Source organism: Cajanus cajan, chromosome 9 (genome assembly GCF_000230855.2).
Source record: "Cajanus cajan strain Asha chromosome 9, NIPB_CcT2T_4, whole genome shotgun sequence".
Classification (NCBI taxonomy): domain Eukaryota; kingdom Viridiplantae; phylum Streptophyta; class Magnoliopsida; order Fabales; family Fabaceae; genus Cajanus; species Cajanus cajan.
In genome coordinates this window covers 9978761-9990044 of record NC_138525.1, presented here as the reverse complement: position 1 = coordinate 9990044, position 11284 = coordinate 9978761, and the positions used below count along the sequence as shown (strand labels likewise).

Genomic DNA, 11284 nt, shown 5'->3' with positions numbered 1-11284 from the left:
TTTGTTTAAATTTTCTCATTCTCAAATTGTTCTTGAATTTTTGTAAAGCTATACTCATTTTGTCCTAGTTTAAGGTTTCAATTATCGTAGCCCATGAGACTGGAAAGATATGTGCGAGCCCAACATTACAGGAAATATGTTTCAGAATTATGTTCAAGAGATAACAGTTAATCATTTAAATTTGAACACTTTGGAAACTGATCAATCAATCAATGTTCAATACCACTTATTGTTGAAGATGAGTCCTGTTTACGGAGGAATTAACCATCAAATCCTGGGTTCTTTTTATTTAGACTAGCATACGAACGTATTTCAATTTAGGTGCTTTACTGTGTTATCGTGTTACCGCGAATGGAGAGTAGGATGAAAAAGTCTTAGCAACTACTTGTTTCAAAATGTTCTTCGATTAAAACAAACAAGCAATGTTCCCGCATGCAAATAACAATATGAATAGAATGAACAATGTATACATTCGCAATACAAATCATGTTCAGATTACATAATGTTCAAGCATTACAAGATTAAAGTCTATGACTACGTAATTAAAAGAAGAGAAGAGAAAAGAAAGACTGCACTAATCCTACTCCTGAAAAGAGAAAAGACAAGTGGCCGAGAAGTGATCATACCCAAAGATGATTCCTCGCATGGAAGCCATATGTGCAGGCAGAGAATGCTTCAGAATTTGGTTAGAGTATGAGTTTTCCGACCTTCGTAAAGGTCCGTACTCCTTGTATTTATAGAGCAATCAAGGGCGGTTAATTCTGTACATGTACGCTTTTGACTCATAACCGCTATCCACTATATTTGCTACGTGGTCTTGACTCACAACTTCCTTTAACCGTTCTTCCCACGTTCCTTGTTTCCTCGATTGATTTTTTGGTAACTGTTTTGGCTTAACCTCCATGTTCTAAGAGTCTCAACTTTCCAACTATTCTCGAGCAACACTTGTTTTTTCGAGTCCCATAATTTCGAGTGCTCTCACGCCCCACATGAGATTAGTCACAAGTATTCAGCATGTGTTGATTTTACTTCTCAGGCAGCGCTATCAATCTTTTCGAGTCACATGATTTTCGAGTACGCCTAACAAATGCCCCCCCTAGGAATTTGGTTTCGATGAGCATCTTAGGAGAAAACTAAATTCCTATCAAGGTTGTTCTTCGATACTTCCTCGATTTGTTTCTTGATGTTCACTTTTCTTGACGTTAACTTAATCTTTCTTTCGATGAAAACCTATTCTTGTAAGGTACTGACCATTTGGATGTGACATTGATAGCTCTGACGGCGCATACTTCTATTTTTCCATAAATTTGTCTTCTGATATGAAACGTTTTGGCGGTTGTTTTGGAAATTCAATTTAATATTTCAAATAATCTTGCCTAACCTAACCCGTTTCAACCTAGGCCCATTTACCTCGTTAAAAACCCCTTTTTCACCCTAGGGTTAAATTGTTTTCACCATTCTCTTCCTTCGTGCCCAAGTTTTCTTGCTCACTGTTTCTTTTTTTGCTCTGGTTCTTGATCTTCTTCTCAGACCGTTCTCTCTGTTCTTGCTTTTGTTCGTTATGGCTTCTTCTGCTGCGTCCACTTCCGCTGCCGTAGCTTCTTCAATGTCTCCTACTGCCACCACTTCTTCCCCTATTTTGACTGCTACTACTTCTGCTGCTATGACCACCACTCTGGTAACCACTATGGCCAACCGCAACTACTACCCAGGACACTCCTCTGCTAATGACTGGTGCTCAAGTTCAAAAGGTCAAAGAAGGTGATGACACTTTCATTCCAATCCCAGGCATGGAGGAGGCTAGTTTGAAAATATACCAATCTCAGGTACTTCTTCCTTTTTCTCTAGCAGATGGTTCTGTTCATGCTTTCCTTGGTCCTTTTGCTGGTCAAAATACCAAGAGATATGGTAATACCCTTTTGCCTGAGGACTCCACCACCCTACCTTTCATTTATTCCCCAGAAATAGACCTAAACCTTTTTGGGGATACTACCAAAATTTTTAGAGCGTTTCCCCCCGTTAAAGAAAGGCACCTCTCTTGGTTAGCTCGTGTAGAGGCTTCTATGTCCTCAGAATGGAAAGAAACAGGTATTTTTGAATTTATCCAACTAGCTAAGTTCGACCTCCATCTTTTCGACCCTCAAATGCTCCTTTCTGCTATCTTCTTCTGGAATAGAGAGACTCGGGCTTTCGAGTTTCCTTGTGGCTTCATTTGCCCGACGTTACTTGATGTTGCTGCTATAACAGGGTTAAAGCCTATTGGAGATAGGTTTTATCCTGACGCCTTTGAAGAGGAAATTTCGATCAAGGATACTTCAATTTCTTGGGATAAGAAGACCTATTTGGCCTTTATTAACGCGCATATGGGACAACCGGACACGCTTGTCTCACCTTCAGAGCATATTGCCTTTCCTATGTACTGGTTGTCCGCCTGTGTCTTTTGCACCCCTTCGCTTCAAGTCCCAAAATATTATTACAATTTAGCTCAGGCTCTTCATTTGCAAAGGAAAATTTGCTTAAGCAAACTACTTCTGGCCTCTCTTTATACTTGTCTTGATGAAGCTTCCGAAAGTCTTGCTCGAGAATCTGGGCCTCGAAATCTCTCTAGCTCGTTATGGCTACTTCAACTTTGGCTCAACGCGCTATTGGAGAAGAAACTTCATTTGCCCTCAAAACCCATTCCCATATGTGAACTCGAAGGAGCTCGTTTAACAACCCTTACCCCTCGAAAGCGTCTGGTAGACAATTTCGAGAAATATATTAGAGCCATCCTTAGCTTCACTGACTTCACTGAAGACTTAGCCCCTTTCATTCGACCGAATTTGATAGGTCCTACATGGTTGCGTCAAAATAATCAAGTTGGTAGCATAAGTCCAGCTTCAACTGACCTGTGGTTTAGATTCTTGTCTTGGGATGTGATCATGTCGGGTATGAGGCAAAAAGATGTCAGACTTTATCCTTATCAGCCCCAACTTTTTGCTCGACAGTTTGGGCTTTGCCAAATGAAACCTCTTCCCCTTCGACGTAAAGAAGGCATTGATGCGGATATTTGTGTCGAAAAAGGGAATTATGAAGAAGTCCTTGACTTCATCCTTCGCCCTGATAAAGAACTTAGGCTTACACCGACCACCTTTTCTCCTTCCTTCTTAGTCTCAAAATGCTACCTTCGATGGTGGTGTTACTATATTGTAGATAAACTCACCGATTTTGATGGCTTTCTGAAAAAGCTGATTAGTTCTCCTCTTTCTTGTTCGCAGGGGCCTAAACAACCAGGTACTTTCAAGAATCAACTTATCATTTATCAATTCGAACAATTTTTTAAGGTTTGTTATCGACCTGACAATGCGCACCGAACCATTTTTGACGCTTCGGTCTCATTATCGAAAATGGTACAACGGAACATTCGCTCAAAAAAGGTAATAAATCCTCAAGGTAAAACTGATTTCGAAAAATTTTGTCCAAAGCATATACCTCCTCTTCCAAATGCCCTTTTTGGTCTAGTTAAACATGTATCTCATCCTCCTTGGGTGAAAACACTCGACCCGTTTTACCTTGAGCGCAAAGAAGTTCCTGTAAAGAATAAAGTTACCTACGCGAGATGTTCCGTGTACGATTTTCCTCGAAACAAATGGTGGCCATTATGTTGGGTCAATAACATTAACCCTCCTCCTGGTAAATATTTTTCACCTCCTTCTTCTTCGAGTATACCTTACACTTGTCTCACTTCTTTGCTCGAACCTTGTAGCTGCCATCCCTCAGCGTGTTCCTCGACATGTTGATCCAACTCCTGATTGGGAGAGTGACGATGACGAGGATAAAGAGACATCTAAAAAAGGTCGAAAGAGAAAGACCGCTGCTGACAAGGTTTCTTTACGTTCTATGGTATAGCTTGTTTGGATTTGCAGTTTTTCTCGAAACCAATATTTTATCTTACCTTCTCGAAATTCTACTCTACAGAGTATTGAAAACTCGAAGAAACAAAGAATAGGTTCAGACAGTACCAAAACTGTAAGTAAATTAACTCAAATATCAAGGTTATTTTCTTGCTCGTGTTTCATACCTAATCAATTATTCTCCAATTCAGGTCTCGACCACAAAAAAGCAAGACAAGGGGAAAGGTAAGATGGTCTTGCCTCTTCCCAAGAAACCTCAACAATCCTCTGGCGAGAAGTTGCTCAAAGACGCCATGAAGTCCGCTCCTAAGGTATCTCAATTTCGACGTCTTTCTTCATTTATATTTCTCTTATGCCTTTAACCGTTCTAAAATCCTATTAATAGGATATTGAGATTATCCCACTGGATTCTTCTCAAGGGGTGTCTCAAGAGGTGCAGAAAAACGTACCTCTTGTCACTGAAGTAACTCAACAGGTTCATGTTCTCATACCTTTCGACTTCAAATTTTCTGGTGTTTTAAGTTAATCTTTTAACTTACCCTTTCATTTCATCAGTTGCCTACCTCCCCAGTGGATGTTGCAACATTGGCCTCAGTTATGGCTTCGATAGAGGTTCCTCTTCAAGCTGAAGAGGATAGGGTTTCCCAGCCAGAGCCTTTGACTCATGCGGAGACGCAACCAGACTCTGCTCAAGGTGAACCCTCTTTTGAATTACGACCTCCCCTGAGTCCACACAAGGGTATATTTCTTTCGACTTTACTTTTTGATATGATAACTTGTTAATGAAGATCTCTTATGTATTTCTCCTTGTGTAGGTTCTACTGAGTCTCCAAGACCTTTTACCACTTCTCCTTCGACCCAAGGAGGTGCTACTTCTTCTGTCCAGGGCTTCTCTTCCATTCCTTCTCCAGATTTGGATTTGATGAGTTTCTTCAACGACGAGGATGAAGATATCAATAGTATCTTCGAGGTCTTGGACAACTGGACTAGTGGCCCTTCTGGGTCAGAAAAAGAAAAATTGCCCACTGTTGAACCAGCTTCTGAAGTACCTTCTTACCAACCCTTGCTCGAATCGTTTCGATTGAAGGCATATGTCGAGGATCTCGATCAAGCCTTCCTTATCCCTGAATTTAAAACAGAAGTTCAACAAATGCTTGATGACCTGCTGAGCTATTCTGACCTTCCTTCTGACATTTCTTTGGAGCTTCAATCTTTTATCAAGCCTTTTAGCCGTGCATGGGAACTTCGAACTCAATGGTCTACTGCATATCAAGAAGTGACCCAAATTGAGGTCGAAACTGAAGGAGACCGTGCTAAGCTCGAGAAACTCCGAGATGAGTTGGTTTCTATCAAGAAATCAACGGAAGAAATGATTTCTGCTTTACAAGCATTGCAAAAGGAGGAGGCTAATATCGAACATGCTATCGAAGCCTTAAAACATGAGCTTGACAGAACTCGCTCGAAGAAGGATGGAGTGAAAATTAAGAGTCAAGAGATCAAGCAACATCAAACAGGGCTTAAGGAAGAGGGCAAAGCCATTTCTTCTCGATTAGCAAAGACTTTGGAGCAGAAGAGGCATTTAGAAGCTCAATGTACGTCTCGCAAGAAAAATTTGGACGAAGCTTACAAAGCTTTCGAGGACTTCAAAAAACAATTTTGTAATAATTAGCGTTTAGATTTTTCTTTTCTTTCACTCTTATTAATTTATGTTCGTCCTGTATTGAACAATTCTCATTCTACCCTCTTGTGAAAATGTTTTAAGTATTTCCCATTCATGACTTTGCTTGTACTTGAATCATTTATCCCTTTAATCACGTATGCATTCTTTGAATATACTTGCTTGACTACAAAGGGACCTTCCCAATTATATGACCATTTCCCCAAGTATCGAGATTTTTGATCTATAGGAAGGATGACTTTTAATACCAGATCTCCAACTTGGAAACGTTGGGTTTTGACCTTCTTATTATATGTTTTCTCGATTTTTTCTTTTTGTTGCACAAGATTTTGCAACGCAATTAACCTCTCTTCCTCTAAAGAAATCAACTCGTCATACATTAAACTCCAATAATCTGCAACAGGTAATTCATTTTGTTTTTGTATATGAATTGATTGTAAATTAATATCAATAGGAAGAATAGCTTCATGACCATATACTAATTTATATGGAGTAGTTTTCGTGGCATCTCGAGGTGAATTCCTATAAGCCCATAGTACTTGAACAAGAGTCTCATGCCAACTTCGTGGTCTGTTTGATATATGTCTTTTGATTAAATTAATCACTACTTTATTAGCAGCCTCGACTTGATCGTTTGCTTGAGCATAATACGGTGTTGAAGTTATTAATTTAATCCCCCTCGACTCCGCATATCGAGCAATGTTTCGACCCGTAAAAACTGTTCTTTGATCAGTAGTGATTGTTTGAGGAATCCCAAATCTTGTGATAATATGATCCTCGATAAAATCAATTATGTCTTTTTGCTCGACTTCTTTTAAAGGAATATCTTCAACCCATTTTGTAAAGTAATCTATGGCGACTAGTATATACTTGTGGTTCTTCGAGGAAGGTGGGTGTATTTGGCCAATCAAATCCATTGCCCACCCTCGAAATGGCCAAGGCTTGATAATCGAGTGCAACTCACTGGCCGACACTCTTTGTATCGGTCCATGTTTCTGACACTCTTCACAACTTCTTGCGAATTCGATACAGTCCTTGATCATAGTTGGCCAATACAAACCTTTTCTTGATAATGCCCACTTCATTTTCTTTCCAGCTTGATGTGCTCCACAAATACCTTCATGCATCTCCGCCATTGCTATGTAGCTCTCATCTTTCCCCAAACATTTGAATAAAACTCCGTCGAAACCCTTTTTATACAATTCATTGTTCAGTAAAAGATAACTAAGGGCTTGGAGTTTAATCTTCCTTTCTACCTTTAGGTTGGGATTTCGCAAGTATTCGATCAATTCGCTTCTCCAATCTTGCTGACTCACTGAACTAACATTTATAATTTCTCGGTGCTCCACCAATTCATTTTCTGTGTGGATTAAATACTCAAGACATTCTTCACTTACTTTATACCCTGAGGCTGTTTGAGCCAACCTATTTGCAATGATATTTGAGCCTCGAGGAATATGTTGTAATTCGACTTCATCAAAAGTGTTAAGTAATTGCACGACTCGATCCTTTAATTCAATTAACCTCTCATTTAAGCACTTATATTCTTGTGTTAATTGTTTGACAACTAATTGTGAATCCCCTCGAATCAATACATTTCGAGCACCCAACTCCATTAATATTTCGAGTCCAGCTATCAACGCTTGATACTCAGTTTCGTTGTTCGAATACTTTTTGTTCATTTTAAGTGACACTTTTGTCGGCAATCCCTGAGGGTTTAGGATTAAAAGACCTATTCCAGCGCCTGACTCATGTTTCGATCCATCAAAATATAATTGCCATGGTTTCGTGGTTAAGTATAAAATCTCTTTTGACTCATTCGAGTGATCAGCGAGAAAATCTGCGAGTACTTGACCTTTAACTGCTTTTAGTGGTTCAAAAGTAAGTGAATATTCAGTTAATGCAAGTGCCCATTTACCAACTCGAGAATGTAAAACAGGTTTACACAACATATACTTAATCACATTACTTCGACAAAATATTACAACATCACGAGTCCTAATGTAATACTTCAACTTTGTACAAGCAACATATAAACTTAAACACAATTTCTCTAAAGGGGAATATCTAATTTCTGCTCCTACTAACATTCGACTTAGATAATAGATGACTCTCTCGATGCCATTTTCATCTTCTTGCGCAAGCATGCCCGCAATAGTCGAATCACTAGTTGAAATGTACAACTTCAGTTGCTTCCCTTTAGAGATTGGTGCGAGTACTGGAGGATGAGCCAAGTACTCTTTGATGTTATCGAATGCTTTCTGGTGATCTTTATCCCATCGAAATTCTTGTTCCTTTTTTAAACGTAAAAGAGGAGAAAAGATTTTAGTTTTACCAGACAAGTTCGATATGAATCTTCTGTTAAGTCTCAATTTTACCTCTTTTTGATGAGACTTATTGAACAAATTCCACTCATCCTTTGAACCATTGCAATATAATTGTTCTCTTTTTGGTTCATTTTGTATGCAGATATAACTAACCCAAATTCATCTAACAATACCTTAATCCACCTCATTTTTTGTACAGGTATTGAGCTAGAGATTTGAGGATTGAAGATCTTTTGGATTGGAAACATAAGGAGCCAAGGAGCAGAGCAGAGTGTCTGCGTCGGGCGTAAGATGACGCTGCGCCGGGCTTGAGAAGAACAGAGCAGTGGACTTTTGGAAGTTGTACATGCGCCGGGCGCGAGACTCCACCACGCCGGGCGTGATCGAGGCAGAGAGTACCTCAATACTCTCTGGAACGAATTGCGCCGGGCTTAATAGAGAATTGCGCCGGGCTCGCTCTAAGGCAGAGAATGCTTGAAAGTCTCTGGAAGACACTGCGCCGGGCTTAAAAAGTAATTGCGCCGGGCTTATAACGAGGCAGAAAGTGCTCAGAAGACTATGCGCCGGGCGCGACAACTTATGCGCCGGGCGCAGAACCCTAATCTGACCTCCCAGGCTCGTATTTGAAGCCATTTTCGAGGGTTTCTCCCTCATTCACACATTGGGCGCGTTTTGGGAGCTGTGGAAGGGATTCTCGGAGCTTGAAGCCGTTCGTGTGTGGGTCTTTCCTTCGGTTCTTCATTTCTCCCTTCATCTCTATTTTGTATTTACCCTCTTTGTTGAGTGGTTTCACCCATTTTTTGTGGGGTTAGATGTAACCAACGAATACTATTGTAATCCTTCTGGTTTTTATGATATATATACATGTTGTTTCATTCATTGTTGTTTATGTTTCTATTCTTAATGCTTGCTTTGGATTGATCACCATTTGCACGATTTAAGGTTCCATGGGTATTGGAAAATAACCTTTGAAACTAGTTCTGAAACATATGCCTAGTGGTGATTGTATCTAGGGATAGAGCTTGACCCATTAGTAGTCTTAAACCCTAGCCCGTAATGCGGGTGTAGATATTGGGTACTCAAGGGATTGATATTCAATATCCGCATCTAGGCTCTTTTTCTAAGGGATTAGGTTTGAGTAACTCTTGGGTTGACTAAGCAATGAATTTAACAAGAGATTAAGGACTCATTAGTGTAACGTTTGGTGAAATCTGACCCCACAACCTCACAAAACCATTACCATTTCTACCCTTTTCCACTCACAAACCATTATTTATTTATAGCTTTCATTCCAGTAGTCATGCTCTTCGATTCATATACATGACGAACTACAATTTGGAATCATTCTTTAGTCACGAATAGTCATTAAATGCTTATTTTACCTTCTAATCCCTGTGGATACGATATTTTTACTACTTGAACGGCCGGTATACTTGCCGTGTTTGAGACCGTTGATGGAATTAAACTAAATTTCAATTATAACAAAAGTACTTCAACGAAAATTTCAACAAGTTTTTGGCGCCGTTGCCGGGGATTAGAATGGCGATTTAGTATTTGTAGCTATTTGTGACTTATTCTTTGTTTTTATTGTTATTTTTATTTGTGTGTTGGTAATGAATTGTTGAAGCTAACCTGTGCGCTCTAGTCCTCTACTTTCTCTTGTATGCAAGGAACTGTGAACTAGATTGACCAATTCTTCTGAGCAGTTGCTGAGCAATCCTCAGATTGAGCACAAAGCAAGGAGGAACAAGAGCAACAGGAGGAGAAGGAAAGTAGAGCACTTCAAGTTGGCCACCGTCAGGCTCGGGACAGTAAACAAGCGCTTCCTGGGAGGCAACCCAGAGATCTGAACTGTGTTTTAGATTTTTGTTGCATGTTGTTCTGTGTTATAAGTGTTGTTTTGTATTATGTGTTGTGTTTTGTGTTATATGTTTTGTGGTATATGTTGTTTGTGTTATGTGTTAGTTGTTAGAATCATGTTTGAATGGGTAAATATAGGGTACATTTTGTTTGGAATGTGAGGAATGAGGCAATTCTGTGTCTAGGTGGAAATAAGGCCTGATCCTAATTTAAAACCTGGGCAAATTGACCTTTTAAAGTGACTACGCGCCGGGCGTGACTCTTTTGCGCCCGGCCTAATACTCAATTTTTGGTCTCTGGAACCACCACGCCGGGCGCGTTTAACGCACGCCCGGCGCGATATCAGATTTTGAAACCTCGTTGATTTTTACTGATATTAAGCCCGGCGCATCTGTGTTAAGCCCGGCGCACCACATTCCTGACAGCCCATATTTATCTATTTTCAATCATGTTTCTTTGTGTTCTGTTTGTGTTGCATTGTCTTAGTCCATTTCCGTGTACATGCATTTTGTGCTTAATTTTGGTCTAAGGATATTCTCCATTGTGTTATAGTTGCTTGGTCATCACTATGTATACATTTTTGTGCTCACCATTCTTTTTCATGCTTATACTCCGCGACCACTCTTGGTTTCTAGGACTTTCAGGCATATACTGGTTGGCCTGGGGACCAGGCTCTTAAGTTTGGGGGAGTGGAGCTGCTGATGCAGACGGAGCCGTTGATGGTGGAGCAGCCCCTAAAGATGATGATGACCAGACCCCATAGCGGGAAGTATAGGGAGCCTACCTTAGTTTACCTTTGTCTATTGCAAATTATTTTTTGTCTTTTAATTTCAGTATTTTAACTGTTTTAGACTTAGTTCTTTTTTGGTGATTACTTTGTTGGTTTTTTTGTGAATATTCTGCTTTAGCATGGTTTTTGATCTTGTTGATACTTGCTTTGCTTGTGGTTGATTCTGGATTGTAGTTTGCTTGATGTTTATAGTGTTTGTACCCTGGACATTTTCAAGTCACATTAGATCTTTAGTTCATGACTAGTTGCATACGGGTTTCAATGTTGATCATAGAACTGAGCTGAGCTTGATAGTTTGTGGATGCATAGCCGGGTGAGGTTTGAGCCTAAACACTGATGAGTGAACTACGCTTAGGTTGCATGATAGACTTTGCTTGAGTTTCCCTGGTGGTTTGCTTATGTTATGCACTTATATGATCAAGGCATTCACACTTCCATATTTTGTTAACCATCTAAGCCAAAAAGCCATATCCATTTTCCACTTGACCCATACCTTCCTAAGCCTAAACACCATACCTTCCACTTGTCCCAAACCATGAAAAATTAACCATAACCCTTGCTTTGGTTAAGAGAGCAAACTGAAGACATCAAATAAGTTGGGGGAGTTGAAGAATGGGGAATTTTGGGAAGAAGAAGTATATGGTCAGCCATTACAAAAAAAAAAAAAAAAAAAAAAAGAAAGAAAGAGAAAAACAAAGCAAAACAAAAACAAAAATATTAAGATGCAAAAATGTAA

At 39.7% G+C, this 11284-nt stretch overlaps 1 protein-coding gene across 1 annotated transcript; it reads left to right on the top strand.

Moving 5' to 3' along the window:
• The first annotated feature begins 73 nt into the window (after positions 1-73).
• LOC145951645 (uncharacterized) lies at positions 74-3932 on the top strand. Its single transcript, XM_083063233.1, has 2 exons — positions 74-3273; positions 3746-3932. Exons 1-2 carry the CDS (start codon positions 1728-1730, stop codon positions 3886-3888), a joined length of 1689 nt encoding a protein of 562 aa, XP_082919359.1. The 5' UTR covers positions 74-1727; the 3' UTR covers positions 3889-3932.
• The last annotated feature ends 7352 nt before the right edge of the window (positions 3933-11284 follow it).

What these genes read in the sequence shown, in the direction of transcription:
- LOC145951645 (XM_083063233.1), top strand. Translation starts at nt 1,728, where the DNA reads ATGACTGGTGCTCAAGTTCAAAAGGTCAAAGAAGGTGATGACACTTTC. An exon ending in GCAGGGGCCTAAACAACCAG is followed by an intron (nt 3,274 to 3,745) that starts GTACTTTCAAGA and finishes CGAACCTTGTAG; the next exon opens with CTGCCATCCCTCAGCGTGTT.